We start from the raw sequence: 25,059 nt of genomic DNA on the forward strand, positions 1-25,059 counted from the left end.
GTTTTGTATCTTTTGATGGATAATTTATCACCCGCCGCAAATGATACAATCACTGTCCTGCAGTGGAATTGTCGAAGCATCATGCCAAAACTTGATTCATTTAAAATTTTATTGCATAGTCAAAAATGTGATGTATTTGCTTTATGCGAAACATGGCTTACTTCAAACATAGCTTTAAATTTTAATGATTTTAACATTATACGTCTCGATAGAGACTCTCCGTATGGTGGAGTGCTTTTGGGAATTAAGAAATGCTATTCCTTTTATAGATTAAACATCCCTTCAACTTCTAGTATAGAAGTTGTTGCTTGCCAAATAAACAATTAAGGCAAAGATATTTGCATAGCTTCGGTTTATATTCCTCCAAAAGCACAAGTTGGACAGCGACAGCTTAATGAAATGGTTGAAGCCCTTCCTGCTCCACGATTGATTCTGGGGGATTTAAATTCGCACGGAATGATGTGGGGTTCCGTTTACAATGATAGCAGATCATCTTTAATACAAAACATTTGTGACAATTTTAGCATGACGGTATTAAATATGGGTAGCATGACACGGATCCCAAGACCTCCTGCACGCCCAAGTGCATTAGATCTATCTCTTTGCTCAACATCAATTCGACTAGATTGCACCTGGAAAATATTGCCTGATTTACACGGTAGCGATCATTTACCAATCATCATCTCAATTAGCTGTAACAAATGTATTGCTAATTCAGCTAGTATTCCATATGATTTGACAAAAAATATCGACTGGATTAAATACCAAAGTAGAATCTCTAGTATTTTGAATTCAATGGAAGAGCTCCCTCCACTTGAAGAATATGACTTCCTCGTTTGTTCGATTCTGGAGGCCGCAGAACAATCCCAAACTAAACGCTTTCCTGGGCCAACGACTAACAGAAGGCCTCCCAACCCCTGGTGGGACAAAGAGTGCTCAGAGGCTAAACTCGCAAAACAAAATGCTTGCAAGACGTTTCTAAAACGGGGAGGAGGAACTCCTCAGAATTTTGAAAAACTTATGGTTTTAGAAACCAAGTACAAGAGCATACTTCGAGCCAAAAAATGTAGCTATTGGAGACATTTTGTCGAAGGTTTGTCAAGAGAAACCTCAATGAGCACTCTTTGGAATACGGCCAGACGAATGAGGAATCGTAACGTGGGCAATGAGAGTGATGAATACTCGAACCGATGGATATTTGACTTTGCTAGGAAAGTTTGCCCAGATTCTGTTCCTACGCAAAGCATTATACGGGAATCTCCTCCAAATAATGGTTTTATTAATAACCCATTTTCAATGATGGAATTTTCTATAGCACTCTTGTCTTGTAACAATAACGCCCCTGGGTTGGACAGAATTAAATTCAACTTGGTGAAGAATCTGCCCGACCTCGCAAAAAGACGTTTGTTGGAATTGTTCAACAAGTTTCTTGAGCAAAATATTGTTCCGCCTGACTGGAGACAAGTGAAAGTTATCGCCATTCAAAAGCCGGGGAAACCAGCTTCCAATCACAACTCATATAGACCCATTGCGATGTTGTCCTGCATCAGAAAATTGTTCGAAAAAATTATTCTACGACGTCTCGACACTTGGGTCGAGACGAACGGTTTGTTGTCAGATACTCAGTTTGGCTTCCGTAGAAATAAAGGGACGAATGATTGCCTTGCATTACTTTCGTCTGACATCCAAATTGCCTTCGCTCAAAAGCAACAAATGGCATCTGTATTTTTAGACATTGAAGGAGCATTTGATTCAGTTTCCATTGATGTTCTTTCAGACAAGCTCCACCAACATGGACTTCCAGCGGTTATAAATAATTATTTGCACAACCTTTTGTCAGAGAAGTGCATGTATTTTTCACATGGCGATTTGGCAACATTCAGAATTAGCTACATGGGTCTCCCGCAAGGCTCATGCCTCAGTCCGCTCCTCTATAATTTTTACGTGAATGACATTGACAGCTGTCTAGTAACCCCATGTACACTAAGGCAATTGGCAGATGATGGCGTGGTTTCAGTTACTGGGCCCAAAGCTATTGATCTGCATAAACCATTGCAAGATACCTTAGATAACTTGTCCGTTTGGGCTGTTCATCTTGGTATCGAATTCTCTGCGGAGAAAACAGAGTTAGTCGTCTTTTCAAGAAAGCATGATCCCGCGCAGCTTCAGCTCCATATGATGGGAAGAATGATCCAACAGGTTTTAACTTTTAAATACCTCGAGGTGTGGTTCGATTCCAAATGCACGTGGGGAGGACACATTAGGTATCTGATAACGAAATGCCAACAAAGAGTAAATTTTCTTCGAACAATAACAGGATCTTGGTGGGGTTCTCATCCGCAAGATCTAATAAAATTGTATCAAACAACGATACTTTCAGTGATGGAATATGGATGCGTTTGTTTTCGTTCCGCTGCAAACTCTCATTTTATCAAACTTGAGCGAATTCAGTACCGTTGTTTGCGAATTGCCTTAGGCTGCATGCACTCGACACATACAATGAGTCTTGAAGTTCTGGCGGGAGTTCTTCCATTAAAAGATCGATTTTGGGAGCTTTCATCACGCCTGCTAATAAGATGTGAGGTGCTGAATCCCATGGTAATTAATAATTTCGAACGACTAGTCGAGCTTCGATCTCAAACAAAATTTATGACAGTATATTTTAACCATATGTCACAGGAAATCAACCCTTCAAGATATATTCCTATCCGTGTCAGCATCCTAAGTGCCCCTGACTCAACTTTATTTTTCGATACATCCATGCAGCGTGAAGTGCGTGGAATCCCGGATCATCTACGCTCGACGGAAATCCCAAAAATATTTTCAAGTAAGTTCAGGCATATTGACTCTGAGAAAATGTTTTACACGGACGGATCGCGAATTGAAGAAGCGACAGGGTTTGGTATGTTCAACAATAATGTTTCGGCCTCATTTAGGCTTCAAGAACCTGCATCTGTTTATATAGCAGAGCTAGCAGCAGTTCATTATAGTTTGAGTGTAATCGTCACATTATCTCCAAACCATTATTTCCTCTTCACAGATAGTCTGAGTGCAATTGAAGCCATTCGCTCAATCGCTGCTGGCAAAAATGAACCGTTTTTCTTGGGTAAAATAAAACAGTGTCTGAACGACATATTGAATAATAATTATCTAATCACTATAGTCTGGGTCCCGGCTCATTGCTCCATTCCAGGCAATGAAAGAGCCGATAATTTAGCCAAACGTGGTGCTATTGAGGGTGAAATTTATGAGCGACCGATTGCTTTCAACGAATTCTATAGTTCGTCTCGCCAAAGAACACTTGCCAGCTGGCAAGCATCTTGGGATAGAGATGATCTGGGTCGGTGGATGCACTCAATTATTCCGAAAATATCGACAAAGGCATGGTTCAGGGGACTGGATGTGAGTAGGGATTTCATTCGTGTGATGTCCAGACTCATGTCCAATCACTACACGTTAGATGCACATCTCCTTCGAATTGGGCTCTCCGAGACTAATCATTGTGCTTGCGGAGAAGGTTATCGGGATATTGATCATGTCGTTTGGACATGCGTGGAGTATCGTGATGTCAGATCTCAACTAATAAATTCTTTGCGTACCCAAGGTAGTCTATCCAATATCCCAGTTCGAGACATTCTTGCTTGTCGTGACCTTTCATACATGAAACTTATTTATCATTTTATAAAGAAAATTGGAGTTTCAATTTAATAAAGGCCCCTTTTAAGATTTAGTTCTGATTCCAGCTGCGTCCATGAGTTCAACCAATAGCTAAATTAGAATAAAAATTATGTAATGATACAAACAAACTCGAAACAGTTTATGAAATTATCAACAAAATGTCTGAAAATAACAGCTTATTTTATAATTTATAGAAGTTAATCGTTTGGTTCAAATAATATTTCCGAGTAGATTTCATAATTAATGACGAGTTACCTAAGATGATATTTAAGCTATAAGAGAATATGTTTTAATAAATTCAAAACGTTGTGACTATGTTAGAATTAAATTAGGATAAGAATATTATGTAAAAGTGATGCTACGGCGAAGAAAAACTTATGTAAACTGCCTTAAGAAATAAACGTATTTATGAAAAGAACATGACAACTTACTCAGCTTCGTCCAGCCTAAGCAAGTGGCGGCACAGCTCAAAACAATTTTCGGAGTAAGCTGTCAACGTCGGTTAAACAGCCAATTATTTACACGCGACACCGCCGTGGTTGCCCCAGGCAAAGCTAGCCCTTGTCGGTTATAGCTAGGGGACCACTATTCCATGGCTTACTTGGATCAAACGGCCCACCCATTGCGAGGGCAATTAAATTTATGTCGTTTTCGCTTGAGAACACTGAAACTGACCCAGGGTAGTTTCTTCAAACAAACACTTTTCACGAAACTGTGTTGTTTTCGCGCTTAGCAACGGCGGTTTGAGCAAACCTGATATAACAACCAGGTTCGAAACTGACTCGATTTTCAGTTCAACAACGTTAAAACTAGGTTCGAAACTAGCTTCAAACAAACGGTTTGACAGCAGTTAGGGTGGAAACTGGGTTAGGTTTGGTATCAAGCGAAAACGACATTAACTAATGAATTTAATAATCCGAAATGCGTTGACGAAACTGGATTGGTCGGTTGTCATGATTATTATAGGAAATTCTCACGCTTTCATTTTCAGAATGCATAATTTTGAGTCATTGCAACGCTTTCGGTTTCTCTCCTGCAAATAATCGGTTTCTGACAGCCGGATGGCACCTAGTCTGTTGGGTGAATATTGGCCCGGAACTGTCGCGTAACTCCGGTATACAATTGCTGCTTCGCAAGATGGCTTGAAGTGCCAGTATGTGCGCCTGGTAACAGTTTCATGCTGTACATCAATCTTGCAAAATAATATTACAAAATTTTCTGTGACTGACAGTTTTCTCAAAACTCGTTTTGTCATTGGCTTCTCGTGCATAACAGAAAACAAAAACACTCGTGAGCTCATCATCAGAGTAACTCATTAGCACCTTGCCGTATGAAGTGAACAAACAACAATTCACCACTTTTACTTATTTGCTTCATATCGGGACAAAATTTTATCATTGCTCCACATTCGCAATGTCATGAGAATTTGATACCGACCAGAAAGCCGAGTGCCTGCTGTATAGTGATAAATTCTGCCACATTCCTGTTTCCATGTTAATCAGTCCGTATGTGGCAGCCTTTAGTATAAAAACAACAATACTGTTTACGTTCAGGGTAGCATTTCGCTCAGCCTGCTTTGATTGTTCACAAATCAAATTAGCGTCGAACTATGGGATCGCCATTTTTTTCTTCGAAATGATCGGGACTTGAAATATGCGCCATACAACGAACAATCGGTACTAGCATCAACCATTGTTTGATTAATTGGAAGTTTGGCCAGAACCGTTGTTTGCTTAATTTGATATACTTAGCCACCATTTTTTTGTCGTTTGTCTCTTCAACTGAAAAACTTTTATTGGTTACAACTATTCGGAAAGCGATAATTTTGTTGTTTATCAGGCCGTAGCAAATTGAATGGAGTTTTTTTATACAGATAGATTGTATATAGGCTAACTGCATATCTCGAAATAGCGATTAAAGCGACACCTTGTGAGGGCTGGCGTCGTCAGCGCGGTACTCTGTAATATCCTTAACCATGATTTTACATGCTAAAGTCGACTATTTTAATTATTTTAATTAATATTATTTGCATAATCAGATGAAGTATGAGCACGGTTATTGAAAATCTCTTTCAAACTGTAAAATTCCTTAGTAAATCGTTGAGGAAGGGAATAAAATAAGGAAGAGCGAAATGACAATGGGTTTCTTCAGGGATATGTTTTGCGCACCAATAGCTCGCTAAAACGCGAAAATTTGTATTATCCCGTTTTTTAGGTATCTTTACTTCTTGTCAATTAAGGAAATTCACGTATAAAAACGATTAACCACACTTAATCTCACTACATACATTTGAATACTTTTGCATCAATGTTTCTGCCTTCTTCAATAAAGGGTAATAGAATTATAGGAAAAAACGACTTTTGATCGAGCTTGAGCTTGAGCGACCACCCCTGGTTGCTACTCCGTTACTGATCGGGATTAGCTGAAATTGTACAGGGAATTTCTAGATGATCCGACCTGGGACTGGTAAATCATCCTTCAATGTACATCTTCTGGTAGCCCCAGAATTCATTGATCAGTACCGGCGCCGGCCAGGCCCGAACGTAGATCGTCTAAGGAATGGGAAGGGATGTTAGTCCAACACTTGTTGTTACTAGAGGCCGCATATACTACTGCGCACTCCACAAGTGTCACGGGAGAAGGATATTTGTTAGTAAAAATTTCAGTATTGGTATTGTTCGCGCGCGACTCAGTATGTTCCGGTTTCAAGATGCTCGGATGCACCACTAAACTCACTGACCTCCCGTGTTAACGTTTCAACAACATCCTATATTGAAGTCCCGGCAAGTCTTGATTCACAGTTCGTTTTCGAAATTTCACAGCTCTTTATAAATGAAATTACGTGATATAAAATAAACAAGTGAATAGGATTTAGATAAAATAGTTGATTCATTGCATTGACATATTCTAAACAGTTGTTATAAAATCATTTTAAATCACCAAATAAAGGTCAACAGATTTCACGCGCGTCTAGATTCTTTATTATTTCCACTTCATTATTTCAATTATTTATTAAAATTATCAATTGGTTATATTGGTTGATCTGGGCAGCCGGCTACCGAGAAAAATATTGATATCATGTGTTTTTATTATGTATTCAATATACCGATATATGTTATCTATGATATTAACTTTGTAATATCAACGGAGTTGGCAAAAGTTGATTTTTATCATTCAATTTATAATCCTGAAAGAGAGTCAATAACATGGAAAAAGAAAACATTTCAAATAAAACTTTTCTTGAAGCTAGACGGAAATTGATAGGTTGAATGAAGAGATAATTTAGTAAAATAGAGTAATCAGAAGTGAAACATTGAAAATATCTGATAACTGAAAGGAAAAAGAAACTCCTGCAATTGTCGCCTTTTACGACATGGAAGCAGGAACCCAGTGGGTCTATTCTTGGTTCATTTTTTCCGCCGGATTCCACACGGCATCTAGGCCGGTACTGTCCGGAGAGAGCTAATAGGTACAATCAATCTCCTAGTGGACCCCAGCCCCTATAGGAAAAAACGACTTTTGATCGAGCTCGATTAAGCGACCAGCTCGACGAGATCGGAAATTGTTCCTCTGTGTGTGTGTGTGTGTGTGTGTGTGTGTGTGTGTGTGTGTGTGTTTGTTTGTTTGTTTGTGTGTGTTAAAGGCTGAACCAATTAAAACAAGCTTAGATTCGTTTGAGTTATTGGTGAAGTTTGAAGATCAAGTGGCTATCCTTACCAGTTCCAGAGATATGATGATATAAGTGACGTAAACGACAAGTCAGTTTTTATCTACCAGTAATTGTTTTATTTTAGAGTCGTTCGTTATCGTTTGTTTCAGATAGAGATAATGAAGAAACATTTTTACACCTCCCAACAGGATTTGGGAACAACCAAAGAAAAACTAACGCATATTAGAATACTACGTTTAGTAACGAATCTTAAGACACTGATTTCTAAAAGTGTATTTTCATATTTATTTAACGCCTGAGCACAGTGGGTCGCGTATAAATTGTGAATCGACCACGTGGTTCCCTCAATTCCCTTTTTGGTCTGTGTGTTTGAGAAAGTTATAACTACATTTTGGGAGCCTCATATCAATTATGCTCCTTATATTGACACCAATGCATTTGAAAGGGCCCATGTGTTCGGCATATTTTTTGTAGTAACATGTTCTATAATTCTTCAAAAGGCTTAAAACTCATAACTCACTTCTATACATGACAACTTGGATTTTATTCAAAGAAGAAGACAGTTCCAAACAAAAGTTTTTCTGAATGCAATAAAGCCCCAAAATCAACCTCTGAAACTCAAACAGAAAACGTATTTTGATGTGGTTGGGACCACTGAGTACTCTGTTAAAAGTGAATGAATTTTTAAAATCTATGGCTTGAAACTATGCAATCCAATTATTGCAATTACAAAAAACTGAAAATTTTGACATCTAACTATGTATAACTTAAAAAGTAAACATCGTAAAACCAATCAGTTGCGTATTGGCTGACTAGAAGACCTTTTATTTGCAACTAGTCTCGCCATCTCTGAGATCTTGACCTTTTTGTCAACAACACATAACTAACCACACACACACGGTCATTTGCTCAGTTCGTCGAGCTGAATCGGTTGGCCTTCCGGGCATCGGGTAGTTTTCCTAAAATTCGAGCGAATCCTATACCTAATTTTTTATATATACAAAAATATTGTAAAAACTCACCAAAAAAATCTGGTTTTGCAGATAATGCGAACAGAAGTGTTCAAAATTCCAGTTACGTTTATGCAAATGAAGAAAATAGAGACCATTGTAAACTTTGTAAGCTATCACACTTTGTTGGACATTTCATACGCTCGATACAGCGCACCGCGCTTGAGACGCTATGCGCCACTTGGTGGCGCTTCCGGAGCTGCGCAGATAGCCTATAGGGACCGTGCACGAGGGCGTGGTTTAGTGGCCGGCGACGACAGCGCACGAGGCGGCGAGTGGAAAAAATAATGCTACCATAGCAAAACTTGTAAACTGAGTTTGAAAATACTTTCTAGCGTATTTTCTCTGCGGATTTTTTTCCGAACCCTATGGAATTATTCACGTGTGGTGCGAACGATTGTTCAACATCGACTGACTATTAAATTTTGAATCGAATTATTCATTCTGTATCTAAATACGGCCACGTCATTTTCTGTCATTGCAGTTGGATTTGTGTCTAATATTTGTCATATTCACTCAATTTCAAACACTCAAACGATATTCTCAGCACATTAAATGATTTTTTAATCGACTTGACTGGAAACACTGAAAAATATCTTGCTAAAACGTTCTAATTTCAGACCTTTAGTAAAAATTGCTTCTGTGTAATTTCTTTATATACTTTCACTCAAAGAAAATACCCCAATAAAATGTTTAAATATTTTTTAAATGAAGTAAGTTTATCTCGAAGTTATTTTTACTTTCGCTGAATTGCAATTTTTACACCACTTGCTATTACTTTATTTTCAGAGCAAAATAGACCCAAATAATTTTCCATCCGTCAAACTTTGAAATGGGCCACAGCTTTAGATAAATTTAACTACTCGATAAAAAATAACTGCCCGGCTGTCAAATTTTAACTAAAAGTTCAAATAATTCGCAGGCTGGTCCATACTCTTAGAATGGAGGAAGAAAATAAATTGTAATCGTAAAAAAAGCTAGCAATCTCACGAGTAGCCAGTTTGACGTATATAGAAAATACGAGTCACGAAGCTAACAACAAATAATCATTTTATTGAAACGCTGAACTGTTTTGCCTTTCTCATATGGAAAGGTTATACAATCACTTGAAAATCGACTAGTAAAAATTGGCCAAGTGTCATATACCATTCCACTCAGTTCGTCGAGCTGAGCAATCTATCTTTGTGTGTGTTCTCGAAAATGACTTAATCGATGTTGACCAACTTAGATTCAAATGAAAGGTTCTACACGGAATTCTTGAATTTCATCCGGATCAGACTTTCGGTTCCGGAATGATAGGGCAAAGCGTGTTAAAAATTGTGTACCGTCACTTGAAGAGTCGAAACGAAAAAAGTAAAAAGTTTTCTAAATTGATCTCGAAAGTATTCCCGGTTTTCGAATAACGACGGCAGATAATAGTCATACACTCAAAAAAAGATCTCACTTATTTTTACACTTTGTCCGGTATTCCTAATCTTAGGTTCAAATGAATGATCTTATGCTCCTACCAAAAATTAAACATATTTTTTGGTTGCAATTAAAATCATGTTAGTTGATGGCCATACGAACCAACTTCGATTATACGTTCTCGGGTTCTAGTGCCCGAAATACTTACAATAGTGGAACTTACTACGTTTTCTCATCCATGCCAGAGAACTGTTCCATTCTGTAGGTTATACTAGTTATTGCACAAAAAATCTCTTTGGTTTATTTTAAGAATCGGAGAGAAATGTTTTTAATAGTATACCACAGTATTATATATGAGAATATGATTGATGTGAGAAAAGGATCATTACACCACTATCTTGTATTAAAACAGGTTTTTGACTGTTTTATTCAGCGTGAACATATGGTAACAGTGTAAAGCTATGGTCGAGTTTTTTCGCCTATTCGCCACTAATGGCGCTACTTGTAATCGTGCACGGTCCCTATAGCCTGTGACTATTGCGTCGAAGGTTATGTACTTTAGTGTACCTACACTAAATTATTTTGTCATTCGTTCATTTGATAGGTTCCCTAAGGTTGTTCGCAACGCTGTTTTATTACGTATGGGGTTGATCTATTTTAGATCTGCGACTAAACCATGTCAATCACAACGCTGAGATATAGTTCTATTTTTCGAGCACAAATTTGAAACAGATTTCAAACTGCTCGACGAATTTGTTTCAAATTTATTAAAATTTGAAACACGAATAGAACACTGATTTAAATTTCTTACGTGAGTGTGGGTAGCGAGATTCGACAGGCGAAATGTCAAAGCGTCGAATGACATATCAGAAATTGTCAATATAAGCAGGAAATGTTCTGCACTGAATAATACAGTATAATTTAAAAGCACTGTAGTTCACTATCATCCAGAAATTTTCTCTAGAAGTTCGTGACAAAACTTTATATCGTTTTCGAAATCATTTATTTTGTTTGTTTGTTTCTGATTTGAAACTTCACAGTGAGTTGACATGACACCAATACATTAACAGACAAATGTAGAACAGATTTTGAATCTTCGCGTTGGGATCATCAAGCTCGAGTTTTATTTTTGACAGTTTTAAATTATACGACAACCTGTCATTTTAGAACAAATATCCATCACAGCGTTGCGAATAGCCTAAAAAGCTAAACATAGCTGATGTAAATGATATTAATAAAATCTTTTTTTTTTTCATTATTTCATTTATTCTTGTAGTTTAGGTGATTACAATCAAGGTTCTCAATTTTGAGCAAGTGTCAGTTTCTCTTTGTTTACTTTCTCTTTCGATTATTGTGGCGTGATTTTCGTGGATTTTATAATTCTGTTTGAAAGTCGAAGGTTTCGTATATCATTTTATACAAAAAGTTGCGTGACAAACGTGGAAACTGCTTGGTAATCAATAGAACAGAACGAAACTGTCACTTACTCTTGCGGCATATTGGAAAATGAAAACTGGGAAACATTTTTCCGTACGACTTGAAACTATGAAATGTATAACCGCGTTTTTTCGTTTGTGTGTTCGAAAGACAACATCAGAATTAGTTTCTGGCAGGTAGGGGAGAGTCGGCAGCCTTGGACCATTATTAACTTGACATTTGTGTTTATAACTGTAAATGAAATATATTTGGCTTCTTAGTATACCTTCTTACCTTCATTGTAATTTTTATAGTAATAGATTCTTTTGTAATTTAATATATTAAAATTGAACTGGGAAATTTGTTGACATAGGGTTTAGAGCATCCATCGTATCTGGTGTCTGGGGTCATAATTATCATCATAGAATTTTTTTTCGTTTCAATTGATGAAAATTCGAATAGTACTGTTTGTAAAGTAAAATAAATGATTGAAATGTTCGGAAAGTTCATATTTTGACCAGAATGTCATGCAAGTAAAAATTAAAAAAAATATTGATTTGATGCGAAATTGGTTTCTACTCTTGACGCAGTTCATTCGCTTAGCGTTTTTTTCCTTTACTGATCTGATTACCGATTCTGAGTCTTGAGGAATCCTTAGGTTTTTTGTTCGAAATGACACATTTCATGGCTGTTACTGCTTCTTTCTTTCCCAAGGTGTCCAGTTGTGCATTCTAAAATCTTTATTTATGAAACTTTTTTTTTTGCAACAGTCGAATTGTAATGAATTTTTTAAAATCATATTCTCCAATACTCAACTTCATTATTCTTTGCAAAATTTAGGAAAAAAAAGTTTTATTCTGTCAATTTAATGATAATAAATCTTGAAACCAACAATTTAAATTGTCATCGCAAAAATATAGATTTTTTTTTCTGGAGTAATCAATATTTTTCATGAAATTCGGATGGAGGTCACAGAAATTACTCACGTTACTTATAAAAAAAATTCTACCGATTCTCCCCTACATAACGGGTGGCAACAAAAATTTTGGATTTTTTTCGAGGCCTGTATGCTCAACAACAAACGAACTCAGAAAGAACTAAAAGTGTGTATGTGTTCGCTCTCTTTCTCCTCTTTCTACTAGTATTTCCTGTTTTGTTCATGCTTGCTAAGTTTTGCTGAAAATGCCGTCGAAACCAGAAGTATTTCACGAGCGCATTGTACAGTTCTACGAACTGCACAGAAATCTCGGCAAATAGTATACGGTACAACATTTTAAAAGCAAAAATGTTGCGGATTCGATAGTTTACAATATCCTAAGATGCCCAACAACTGCTCGTAAGGAAGGTAGTGGAAGACCGACCAAAATTATGGACGCAAAAGGACTTCGTTCTCTTTCTCGTGCCTTCAACAACAAGGATTCACTTAGTCAAAGGGATGCTGCAAAAAAAGTTCAACTGTTCTCACCAGTACATCTACAAAACATTGAAAAGACTCGGAATAAAGTACCGAAAGAAGACACGAGCCCCGGGATATACTGACGCACAGATTTCAACGCTGAATTCCCAATGCCGCTGGTTGATTAAATTTTTTTCCGGAAAAAGTTTTGTTTTGGACGACGAAAGTTACTTCCCTCTTTCGAATACGCAGATTCCCGCAAACGATCGATACTATTCAACGGATAGTTATACTGTACATACGAACATAAAATATAAGTTTAAACATAAGTTTGAACAGAAAGTGATGCTGTACATTGTCATTTCCGAGAAAGGCATTTCTAAGCCATGGTTCAAGCCATCTGGGTTGGTAATCAATCAAGATGTGTACCAGAACAAATGTTTGAAGAAAATTTTGATCCCGTTTCTTCCAAAACATCATGCTTCCAAAACATCATGCACGATACGTGTTTTGGCCGGATAAAGCGTCATCGCATTGCGCCAAAAAACACAATCGTTCCTGAATAACCATTCGATCCCATTTGTACCCAAAACCCACAACCCGATAAATCTACCTCAGTGTCGCCTAATCGAAGATTTCTTCGGGGTTTTGAACTCCTTGGTGTAAAAATATAACTGGAGAGCCACGAATTGCTAACAGTTGATTGGTAGAATCAAGAGATGCATTCGCAAAGTTGACATGAAGGCCGTACAACGCTCCTGTTCCGACATCAAACGGAAGCTTCGCCGAACATCCGATTACGGACCGTTTTCAAATGTTCACTAATTTTTTTTCAACAATGAACAATGTATCTTTAATTTCAATAAATCAGATCCTCTCCAAGTATGTTTGTCTTTTTTTGACAGCTTGAGAAAGAAATTCCAAAATTTTAGTTGCCACCTGTTAAGCTTCAACTGAGCGATGACAAAAAGAAATAATTATTTGACAAGCAAAATGAAAAGTTGGTTTATTCAAAGTTTTGCCTATGGTAGCTACACATGTTTTCTGGCAATCGGTGTATTCTTCTCCTGTTCTAATTCGAATACAAAAATCGACACATTTTTGTACTTCTTCAAAGAGCTGCTGAGCGAATGCATGGACGCAAATGGATGGTAAGCCGCTAAAGGGACTACACACCTAGAAACGATCGTCTAAGTTTCGGTCTTCTGAGACCGACATATACGAGCATAAAAAATGACGCATTTTTACAGTAGATGTGACAAACATTTAATGCATCCTGACATAAATATGTATCGACTTTCTTCAATTTGAATGAAACTTCGGATAAAAATTTACGTTTTCGACTACAACTTTTGATTGCCTCGAAAAATTTGAATGAAAATTTTCCCAGAGTTAGCTAATAGTGGATTGAGAGACCGATTCGACTTGGGACTGAAGTTTTGTAAATGTTGGTAAATTGTTTTAGCTGCAACTTCTTCATTTTTCGTTTACACTAAAGACTGTTCCAGAAAGTATGGACGCAACCAAAAACCGCTGCCGTTCCGCAATGGTTCAGAATCTGTCAATTTTTATGGCTGCGTCCTGTTGTTTACACTCTTCTCTAACCACTTGTGCAGTTGTTTATTCGTTTTCATTAGTTTGTTTCGAAATGCGTGGACTTTCAGCAGAACAATATCGAAAAATTGTGTACAAATGGTGCACAAAACGCGGACTGTCAGTGAGAAAGATAACAAAAATGGAAGGAGTAAGTAAAAAAAAGCCGTTCGAAATGCAATCAGGAAGTTCGGTGACGATGAGACCTTTGAGGATAAACCGAAAACGGGTCGAAAAAAAGTCCTGCTATCCCTCAGTTGGATAAACGTATACTGAAGGCGTTCGAGCAAAAGAAGGAGGTTTCAGTTCGGGATGTGGCCAAAAAAGTGGGCACTTCGAAGTCAAATGTTCTTCGTGCTAAAGAACGTTTGAATCTTCGAACCTACGAGAAGCAGAAACAACCAAAACGTAGTCCGAAACAAGAAGCATCGATCAGGCCGAGGGTTCGAAAGCTGTACAATACGATTCTTGCTGGAAATTTGAACTGCATAATCATGGACGACGAAACCTACGTGAAACCTCGATAGATAAACTGTTCTTCCGTCACGACTGCAGTAAAGTTTTGGAAAGACAAAGTAGTAAATGACGATAGTTAGTATTATAAATGATAAGCAGAACACCAATTCTCAACTTCAAATTTCAAATAGCGACAGAAGCAAAATTACTCGTCAATTACATCACTAGGTGAATGAAGTGTTTTTTTCATAATCTGTATAATCAAGAATTGAATTTCATAACGAATTTGTAATCCGGCCAATCAAAATGATGACATTAGAATGTAACCACAAACAAATTACACACGCCACCAGAACGACGGGATCAGAACGAATCGGTTGAAAATCTCATTCTCATAAATTCCCCGGTGCGCTCAGCAACTAAGTATTGCGGCTCTTCAGCAACGCCATTTAAATTCAAGGTCACATATTTCGAAGCTACTTCGCATTGATTTTTTGTTGGGTTGTTTTTTTTGCAACTTTGGCCGTTGTGCAGTTATTATTACCATGGCAATTTTACGTGATTGCTTCGAAGTTGGCCGTGTAGACAGCAGTCGTCGTGTTCATACGTGATGAGTCACAACCGTCAGTTAGAACAGTAGAATGCCGCCACCGAAGTTTCAAGAGTCCCGCATATATCCATCGGTATTTTGCACCAGCGCATCATCGGCCGGCCGTAGTGATCAACGGAGCGTACAAAATAACAATCAGAACTCGTAAAAAAGGGGGGGGGGGGAATTTTGCTGTCGCTGCTTTCTATCGTGGGAAATAGAATACATTCTTTTCCGAGCCACACCTTAAACCTTTGGTGAATAGCAGGCCGTGGAGCGCACGATGAAAAAAAAAAGAAAAAAACGAGGGGTCAATCACACTTACCTTCGATTGCGCGTAGCTGCCAGCCACGAACAGGCAAACCACCAACAGAAGATTTTTCGTCAACATTTTGTTTTTATTTCTTTCTTACAACTTCTTTTCTAACGAGAGAGAGTTATGCAACGTAACAAAATCACTTTCGCTGGAAACTTTACTTCCAGTGAATCAACCAATGGGAAACAGGTTTCTGAACTGAACGTTTCACAACCCAAAACGAAGCTGCGTGCTAACGGCTGGAAGCGTCGCGACTAACTGAACGACACCCGTGTTTTTTTGTTCAAACCTCTCCGAGATGCGGCTTGCGGCTGCCGAGACTCAGTCATTATTAGTATGCACACAATTGAAGAAAAAGGGAGCAAAACACATATTGCCGCTTTGATGTATAGGTGTGCTGTTTGAACATGCAACCACCACGAGAAACATGCAAACAGGTTACCGAAAAGTTGGCCATACAAACCGAAGAAAAAACAACAGGCCGTTCCAGCCTGTAGAGGTGCTAATCGGTTGTATTGATGCTGTTTTAGGTCCGAAGCTAGACCCGCAAAACCGAATGTGTGTTTTGTCTATTAACACTTCGAAGAAAAAAAAGTAATCATTCGTTGCGACTTGAACCGATGGGTGCGGTATTAGGCGAACTTCGGCAAAAATCATTAAGCTGGAGAATATGATCTTGCTTAGGCTTAGGTTAGCGCCGGTGTTTTTCCACAGGGCGTAAAATTTTTGCGCAAAAGTTCCGATGAAAATCAGCTTTTGTTTTCTTCAATCAAAACGACAATATCACTATTGACAACAGAACCGACTAAGTAAGCGGTGAATTGCCTCATCATGTTTTTGTATTACAGAGGCGCAGTTGTGTGGTCCCACAATTTCCTATTTGTCAGGTACCACTACTGCGAATGTGCTAATGGAACATGTTTGTTAAGAAATCTTTGGCGACAATCATTTTGACTGTTTATTGACGAACGAGTAAAAAAGCGCTTCACGAATCTGTGCGCTGTGTTGGTATTTAATTAGATAGCTATTTTGTTCGAATGCTATCATCGGAAGCAACAGCATGTATTGAGTAAGGGTTACAATGTGCCACAACCACTTGAATGCTATACAAACTTTCGTTCGGTTGATCGACGACAAGACCGACAACGCCTGTAATCAGTGTTAATTTTTTTAATGCAACGCCATAAAGACATGAACGGAATTTAATTAATGTGTTCGGTATGGGTACTAGTATCGTATTTGAAATGGTTTGAAGTGATTTAAATAACGCTCCAACATTTTATTTATCTGAATTCTGTAGCCAAAATTGTATCATTAGTGTTGTTTTCATTTGGAAAAACTGAAACTGACCCAAAGCAGTTTCCTTCTCACGAAACTATGTTGGGTTCACGCTTAGCCTCCCGTTGCTGCAAACCCGATATAAAAACCAGGCTCGAGACTGACTCGAACGTTTTAGTTCAATAACGTTGAAACTAAGTTCGAAACAGACTTCAAACAAACGCAGTTAAGGTTGAAACCGGGTTAGGTTTGGCATCAAGCGAAAACGACATGAATAAGTTCAGGTAGACTTCTCACTGGGGCACTGAGCTGTCAGATGCGTTGAGACACTCATTCAATAAACGTTATAGTAGGCGAATAAGGCACGCATCGTCTAAACACTGAACGGAAATATCGAGCACAATTTGAATGGAATTGGCCTCACTCGACATTAATAATTATTTCCTAATGAAGCAATCTTCGGTAGTCTTCTTATCTACCTAAATCAAGCTAGTTTATATAAACGTGTAAATTGAAGTTGTCGTTTTACCTTTTTTTATATATATAAAAAATAGGTATAGAATTCGCTCAAACTTTAGAAAAATTTTCGGAGGCCCGGAGGGCCGAATGACATATACCAATCGATTCAGCTCGACGAACTGAGCAAATGTCTGTGTGTGTATGTGTGTGTGTTGTCAACTAAGAGGTCGGGATCTCGGAGATGGCTGGACCGATTTTGATCAAACTAGTCGCAAATGAAAGGTCTCCCCGTCACCCAGAACGCTATTAAATGGTTTTGAGATCGGATGTTTACTTTTTGAGTTATATGAAGTTTTATGTCAAAATTTTCAGTTTTTTGACAGTATCTGTCACAATTGACCTTGAAAACAAAATATGTTTCCAGACTTAGATTCCGCACGGTAATACCTATCCAACAAGCCATAGATTGTTAAAATCCGTCCATTTTTAACGGAGATATCGAAATTTTTATGAAAGCGACTTTTCCCCCTATTCCAGCAGTAGGAGTTTTGAGCGCTGTATGACAAAGAAACGCTTGGGAGCAACGGAAAACACGATTTTTATACTGTTACATACAATTGTTTCTAAGTACCAAAAAGACTGTGTACAGCATCCTTTTTCATGACATTAGGCTCGGACCGATTTTAGCACGGCTCGTTTTTGGCAACACAATCGTTCGAATATGACATATATAAACCAGATGATGGCAGATTTTTTTAAATTATATTGTTTTAAACTACTTACAGCAATAAATGGTGGAAGAACATAACAACCATATACCATTCGAATCATTTCGTCGAGATCAGCAAATGCGTGTGTGACAAATAATTTCACTCAATTTTCTCGGAAAATTTCTTTTCTACAAATTCAGATTCATACGAAAAGTCGTATGCTCCTAAACAAAATTCCTGCATTATGTTTGATTCCGACCTCTGTTTCCGGAACTACAGGATGATATGTGAAACGAAATCAAAATTGTGTAACTCATTCTTCTCGTAGATGGCTGAACCGATCTAAGATTCAAATGAAATCTAAGAATCATCTAAGATGCAAATGAAAAGTTTCAAGATTCTTTTAAACATCTTGCTCTTCAGTCAGATCCAACTTCCGGTTTCGGAGATACAGGGTGATTAGTATAAAAATGGCTATTCCACATAAATTAATCAGGTTTATCGGGTAAGCAGATTTGGGTAGTCGATAAAAAAAATTAACTTTTTTCAGTTTTAGTGGTATTCAGTTGTCGATTCAGAAGGCACCTAAAAATTTAATTCGTGCTATGATTTCTCAAAGATATCTTCACTGATTTTCAAATATTTTGAAACAAATGTAAACTATACAGCTACTCAGGTGAATTTATCTGACTTCGGCCTTACCGAATTTAGAATTCCGGTTCCAGTATAAAATCGTTTCTCAAAGCTCAATCGTTTCCTCAAAAAAAGCCTAATCAAATTTCAGAAACAAAAATTCAAATTAAAACAAACTTATATACAAAATTAATTAATTTTATCCAATTATGACTTCCGGTTCTCGAATTACATGACGATGAATTTTTAGAATTCAAACCGATATAGAAGAAAAGCTTCAAATTTGGACGCAAAACTTTTGTAATTTATTCGTCATATGGCCATACGAATCGGTTTGGGTTATGCTGGTTCCTGAATACCGGCTCTGGAAGTACCTTATCTCATCATCTCACTGCTAGGTGGATTAAACACGTTTTTTTTTAATACATACTACACCGAATAAAATAAACTTAATAATTTCATAAGTTGTGACTTATGAACCAGCACAATTTTGATTTCATTGAAGACTTATGCATTTAGTAAGCACGCATATGAACTTTATAAGCATGACTTATGAAATTCTTAAAACACAATTTATGATTTTTGTAACAGTCTACCTTGTGAAAATGTCATTCCTTATAAGAATAGTCAAACCATAAAAATGGAAAACGAAGACACCGTTGTTTTGTTCAAAACTTTGTGCAAAGCGCACCATGTGAAGCGTGCAAAACACTTTTTCATAATTAGAAATTACAATTGATAGAGTTGATCGCCTGTGCAGATGACGAACTAAATTCGATAGCTTCAAAATATCCCGTTCTTTCAGAAATTGTTTGGAATTGGATTGCGGATTGAAAGAAAAGAAATGTAAGTCCCTATTAATTATTTTATTTCATCTTGTTTATGCATGACAGAGGAATTAGAAAATATTGCGTTTGTGGAGGAAGATAACATCCAGAAATTGGAAGCTTTTGTTAATCCGGACTCGTTTTCACATGACTTTAATAATATCTTTTTAAACTGGATAGATTTCTAAAAAATCGCAATATGTAGAAATTCATCATTTGTTATCCACGGAACAGGAAATCATTATCTATTCAGACCAAATGAAAATTTTTTGTAGTAGGTAGGTGCTGTTTTTGTAAACAAACAAACAATGTAAAGAATAAATTCTGTTTCATGAAAATTTTAAGTGTTCTTCAGTTATACATATATTCACCATTAAAATCAGTATCAATCGTTATGAAAACCATAAGATAATAGCAATGAATTTCATAAGTAGGGGTTATACAATATGTAAATAACTTATTACATTCATATCTACATTTCTACATTAGTCATAAGTCTACCTAACGAACCTCATAAGTATGATTTATGAAATCCATAAGTAGGTCAATGAAAACTTTTTTCTGAAGATCATAAGATTGACTTATGATTTCCATATGGGAAACTTGTAGCGAAATATCATAAGTGTTTCTTATGGATTTCAATAGCTTTTTTGCGTCCGTGTAGAATCGAAACTAGAACAATTCTCGGTTAATTCTCCAAAAGGGCGTATAAGCAAGTGACAGTTTCTCTTTGTTTACTTTCTCTTCTATTAATTACCAAGCGTTTTCCACGTTTATCACTCAACTCTTTGCATGAAATGATACCCGAAACTTTCGACTTTCAAACAGAATAGTGATATTGAAGAAAATCTTTTTAATCACATCACAATAATCGAAAGAGGGAGTGATTAAAGAGAAACTGTCATTTGCTTATACGCCCTAATGAAAAATCAACCGAGAATTCGACAGTCCCACGACAAAAGGGCCTAACTGCAAATGAGAGTCTCTTTTTGTTTACTTTCTCTTTTGATGATTACGGAGCCATTAATGTAACTACATGAAAGTTGCCGATATAAATCGAAAGCTTGCAGTTTTAACTTGAAAGTTATACGAAGAGTAAGGGCATATTAAGGAGTGTTCTAGTTCTAGATGCAAAAATTATGTCAGTTTTAAAATTTGAATCTAGTAATTATAACAAAATAAACTGGCAGCCCCAGCAGCGTTTTATCTGTGTTTCAAATATACAAAAAATAGAACGGCAGCGTATACCAGTTTTAAATTTGACAGTAGAACTGTTCGAATAAATAAAACTAAAACGGCTTGCTGGGGATACGTTTGTTTCAGTTTCAGTTACATTATAGACCACCCATATGAATCTTGCAACTGCTGAATTTGCTCTAAGGCATCAAATACATATAAAATCAATACGGTACATCGCGAAAGAACAAGTGAACAAAGAGAAACTGTCATTTGCAGTTAGGCCCTTTTGTCGTGGGACTGTCGAAATGAGCCGAGCTGACCTTAAGAAACCAGGGATGCCAGGTTCATAGATTAATCTGTGTTTCACAGATTTTAAACTTTCTGCCCAGATTTTAAAAATGACTCAGATTTGTACAGATTTCTGAAAATGATCACCGATTTTCACAGATTCGTGCAATCGATCACAGATTTTCACAGAGTTTTGAAAATCGATCACAGTTTAGCACCAAAAAGTGCAGAGCGGTTGGAAATAGTGAGACCTTTTTTTTGCTAACAAATGTAGTTTTGCCAGCGTTTTATACGGCTGCTGGGGCATTATGTCCAAACCATGGACAACCTGACAGGAATGACATGTATCATGTGTGTCACTAAATTCCGGACGGCGCTAGTGTCCTTTCCATTTTTCAATCCACCCAACATCTTCTCGTTGTTCTGAAAAGATAACTAATAAAAGTAATTGAAATTGTAGTTTTTCAAGTGTGTCGAAGTCGAAATATAGTTTTTATCGAAATGTGACACTGAAGAGTATCTAATCTAACACATGCGCTGAAAAGTTCCGGGCCTAACATTCCTGCGCCGCTCTAACATTTCAATAACACATTTGTCGAACGATTTAACTTTTGCCTCAATTCGTATGAAATTTTTCACCGGCGAGCGTTTATTTCAGGTCTGCGAACAGCCAGTAGTCGCTGGGAGCCAAATCTGGCGAATACGGTGGATGTGGGAGCAATTAAAAGTTCAATTCATGTAGTTTTGCCATTGTTTTGGTTAACTTGTGACACGGTGCGTTGTCTTAATGAAACATTTTTTTTCTTTGCTATAAGCGGTCGTTTCTTTGAAAATTTCAAATGCTCGAATAATGCTATATAATATTCACTGTTAATGGTATTACCTTTTTCAAGATAGTCGATACAAATTTCATCACGCACATCCCAAAATACCGAGGCCATAACCTTTCCAGCCGATTGTTGTGCTTTCGGACACTTTGGACGAGGTTCGCCAGTTGCTGTCCACTCAGATGACGATCGTTTTGATACCGTTGTGAAGTGATGAATCCATGTTGCATCCATTGTTACATATCGACACAGAAATTTCGGTTTGTTACGTTTAAACATGGCCAAACACTGCTCAGAATCATCAGCACGTGCTCGTTTTTGGCCAACAGTGAGCAAACGCGGTACCCACTTTGAACAGAACTTTCGCATAGTCAAATGCTCATGCAATATAAAGCCAATACGCTCTTTTGATATCTTTACGATGTCAGCTAACTCACGCAGCTTCTCTTTTCAATCTTTCAAATCGGTTTTGTAGATTTTTGGTCAGTTTTTATGTCTCTAAGACCACGTTTGAAGTCAACAAACCAACGTTTTATTGTTGTTTCTGATGGAGTGGAGTCTCCATAACACTCTTCAAAGCATTGCTTCTCTTGAACGGTATTTTTTCCCATCAAGAAGCAGTGTAAAACTGAAACATGAAATTGTTTTGATCCATTGTTCTGAAAATGACGTCACTCTTAGCACAATAACTCACAAACTAGGGTAACAGAGGAATTTTGGCCCACTTTAGGATTGATTTTATTTTGGCCCACTTTATAGAAATATCCACCAAATGTTGTAATATCTTTGAAAAACCTTTTCGCAATAGGTAATTTAATGTGCTTAGCTTCAAATTGATGTAACGTGGGTTACTTAACTTCGGTTAAATACATAAAGTTTGTTAGGGGGACCAAAATATATGAAGTTGCCAAAATACCTCTGTTACCCTATTCTATTTTATCATGAAATTTTAACAGCTTTACTCACTCTACCTCAACAGTTTTTTTTTTAACAGCTTTACTACTTTAGTCTTTAAAAGACTTAAAGATTAGTATTAATTGAAAAAAGCTGACTGCAATGAAACTAGCGCCATCTATGTGTTAGGTCGATGAACATTACAAAAGGTCCCAAGTGCAAATGACAGATTCTCTTTGTTTACTTACTCTTTCAATTATCAGGTTTATTCCTGTACTTTCCAACAATTTCTGAACTACAGATCGAAAGTCGATAGGTTCAGTCGTTATTCGAATAATAATCGAAAGAGAAAGTTAACAAAGAGAAACTTTCATTTGCACTTGGGACCTTTTCTCGTGTTTGTCTTCATATCTATATTATAGACATTTGAATAGAATCGGATAGAAAATTTCCATCACGTAAAAGGGGAGTAATATTCATTAAATTGCATAGATTTGTAGACCTTGGCGATCGACGACTGACCAGCGCGCCAATTGACACATTGGTCTTCAAAGCCGTGTTCTGCAGTTCTAGGATTATTGACCAGAAAAGCCCAGGTGGAATTCGCGTAGATTTTCCATTGATGGCCGGATCGATTTTAACAAACATAAAATTCACCGAAAGCTAGTACTGTTAAAGAATTTGGTTAGAATACTATTTCGGGTTCCGGAGTTTTGCGTCTGCAAGAAATTTTTCCCTCGTTTAAGAGGAAGACGTCATTACACTAAAAAAAACTCGTTTAGAAAGCTTTTTAGATTTATGATTCGGTTCTAAATAGAGCTAAATTTATAAAAATCAATTTTAATAGACAGCTGTCAATCTTCACAACATTATTTATGCTTTAGAATCCTATAAACATTTTTGAGAAATCCATCATTCCGTCAATAGAGGAACTTAATCACAAATTGCATCGAAGCAGTGAGGTGGGACTTAATTTGTGCATGAAACCTTATTTTGAAAAGAAAATGGATTAATTCAATCCCTCCTGATTAAACTTTCCATTTACTCGGAATGCAATTTCACATTTCTAAATTCATATTATTTCGCCCACAGATTTTGGTGTACATCCATGAAAATATCTTAACGTTACACGTCTGAAAAACGTATAGTCACGATAGATTGTTTGCATAGTCGAATCTTTACTGCCACTATTGTTTCATCGAAATCGTTCAAGGCTGATTTTTCACGAGACAAACGAATTTCACACAAAGAACACTAAGATATTTCCCTTGACGAAAACCGAAACCAGTAAACGATGTTAATGCCTAGTACGATATTTTCACTTGAATAATAAATTCGGTGAAATAGTACGATTCGAACAGTCAAAGACGAATGCAAGTAACGAATCTTTTCAATATATCTATAATTCAGGAACAATTCCGTTAGCAGAAATACAACGTTTAGCTTTTTTCTACCGTGTTACTCTAAGTTTGTAAACGATTAGTTCGTTACCTATATTTTAAAAGTCCTTTATTATTCGGAATGTATCACTCCGAAATAAAATTCGATTCCGCTTATATTACTAATAAATACAACTGGAGCTAAAACCTAATCAGCAAAAACCATTCCCTTGCTTCGCAGATCTTCCCTGGCTTCCTTGATTTGTTCCAGAAGTTCTTTGGCGGCTTCCTCACAATTATTGAATGTGAACGTCCGGTACAGCACCACAGCAGCGGAGTATGCCTAAAATTGTAGTCAAATTTTAACTGTTCCGTTCGTTAAAGTATATTTGCTTTATCTGAGCTATGACGGAGTTTTCGAGTTCATTTCTTTGTTTACTTACCCCAAATAGCACCAGCAAAATCAGAGGCGACAGCATGATCTCGTACATGTATTTATCAAGCATGTCATGCTGCACTTGTCGTGAAATTATGGCCAAATAAACGGCAAAAAAGGCCAGCAGTACCGACAACCATTCCATCAATTTAGTCATTTTGCTGGCGTTTTTTAGAATGAAGATTGTTTGTAATTCAATTATTCTGCCGGCTCTAGCACTAACGCAACCGATTTTCGATTGCTCGAACGAAAACAATTGTTTTGGTTTTGATTACGCTTGTGCATTTGACGTGGTCTCAGCCAGCGAAGGGTTGCCAAACGACATCGGATAACTATAATGGGAGTTTAGTTATAATGTTCGCCAACAGGGAGGGCTAGGTGTGCCGCTTTGTAGGTGATACAGTGGGCCAATTTCTTGGACATTTTAATCACATGGAGTGTGTTTCATGGAAGTTCGGCAAATTCGGTCAAAATCATTCGCAAAAAGTTGACTTGCATTTGTAAAGAAATGAGATAGAAAATGAAAATGAAATGAATGATTTCCGTAAATGCACAACACCTTTTGAAAGGTTTTTTAGTAGGTGACTAATCCAAGAGCCGCATTTAATTTCAGTGATT

The 25,059-nt window shown here is 37.2% G+C and overlaps 2 protein-coding genes across 2 annotated transcripts in view; both read right to left on the minus strand.

The window, feature by feature from the left end:
* Positions 1 to 15,795, minus strand: part of LOC131437422 (GILT-like protein 1) — a 49,754-nt gene extending 33,959 nt beyond the window's left edge. Inside the window, exon 1 of the mRNA XM_058606753.1 lies at positions 15,541 to 15,795. Within this exon, the coding sequence (XP_058462736.1) occupies positions 15,541 to 15,606 (66 nt within the window). The 5' untranslated portion in view covers positions 15,607 to 15,795. The remainder of the gene's footprint in view (positions 1 to 15,540) is intronic.
* An 8,323-nt stretch (positions 15,796 to 24,118) lies between these two features.
* Positions 24,119 to 24,715, minus strand: LOC131434741 (dolichol-phosphate mannosyltransferase subunit 3). Its single transcript, XM_058601857.1, has 2 exons — positions 24,449 to 24,715; positions 24,119 to 24,348 (listed from the first exon to the last, which is right to left on the minus strand). The coding sequence occupies exons 1-2, from the start codon at positions 24,596 to 24,598 to the stop codon at positions 24,214 to 24,216; spliced, it is 285 nt and encodes a 94-aa protein (XP_058457840.1). The 5' UTR covers positions 24,599 to 24,715; the 3' UTR covers positions 24,119 to 24,213.
* Between the last annotated feature and the right edge of the window lie 344 nt (positions 24,716 to 25,059).

The sequence above is a fragment of the Malaya genurostris genome, chromosome 1, assembly GCF_030247185.1.
Source record: "Malaya genurostris strain Urasoe2022 chromosome 1, Malgen_1.1, whole genome shotgun sequence".
Classification (NCBI taxonomy): Eukaryota; Metazoa; Arthropoda; class Insecta; order Diptera; family Culicidae; genus Malaya; species Malaya genurostris.

Bases quoted from the DNA above. Each gene is read 5' to 3' on its own strand.
- LOC131434741 (XM_058601857.1), bottom strand. From the start codon at position 24,598: ATGACTAAATTGATGGAATGGTTGTCGGTACTGCTGGCCTTTTTTGCC. The intron at 24,349-24,448 runs GTAAGTAAACAA...CTACAATTTTAG, and splicing joins TTTTGCTGGTGCTATTTGGG to GCATACTCCGCTGCTGTGGT.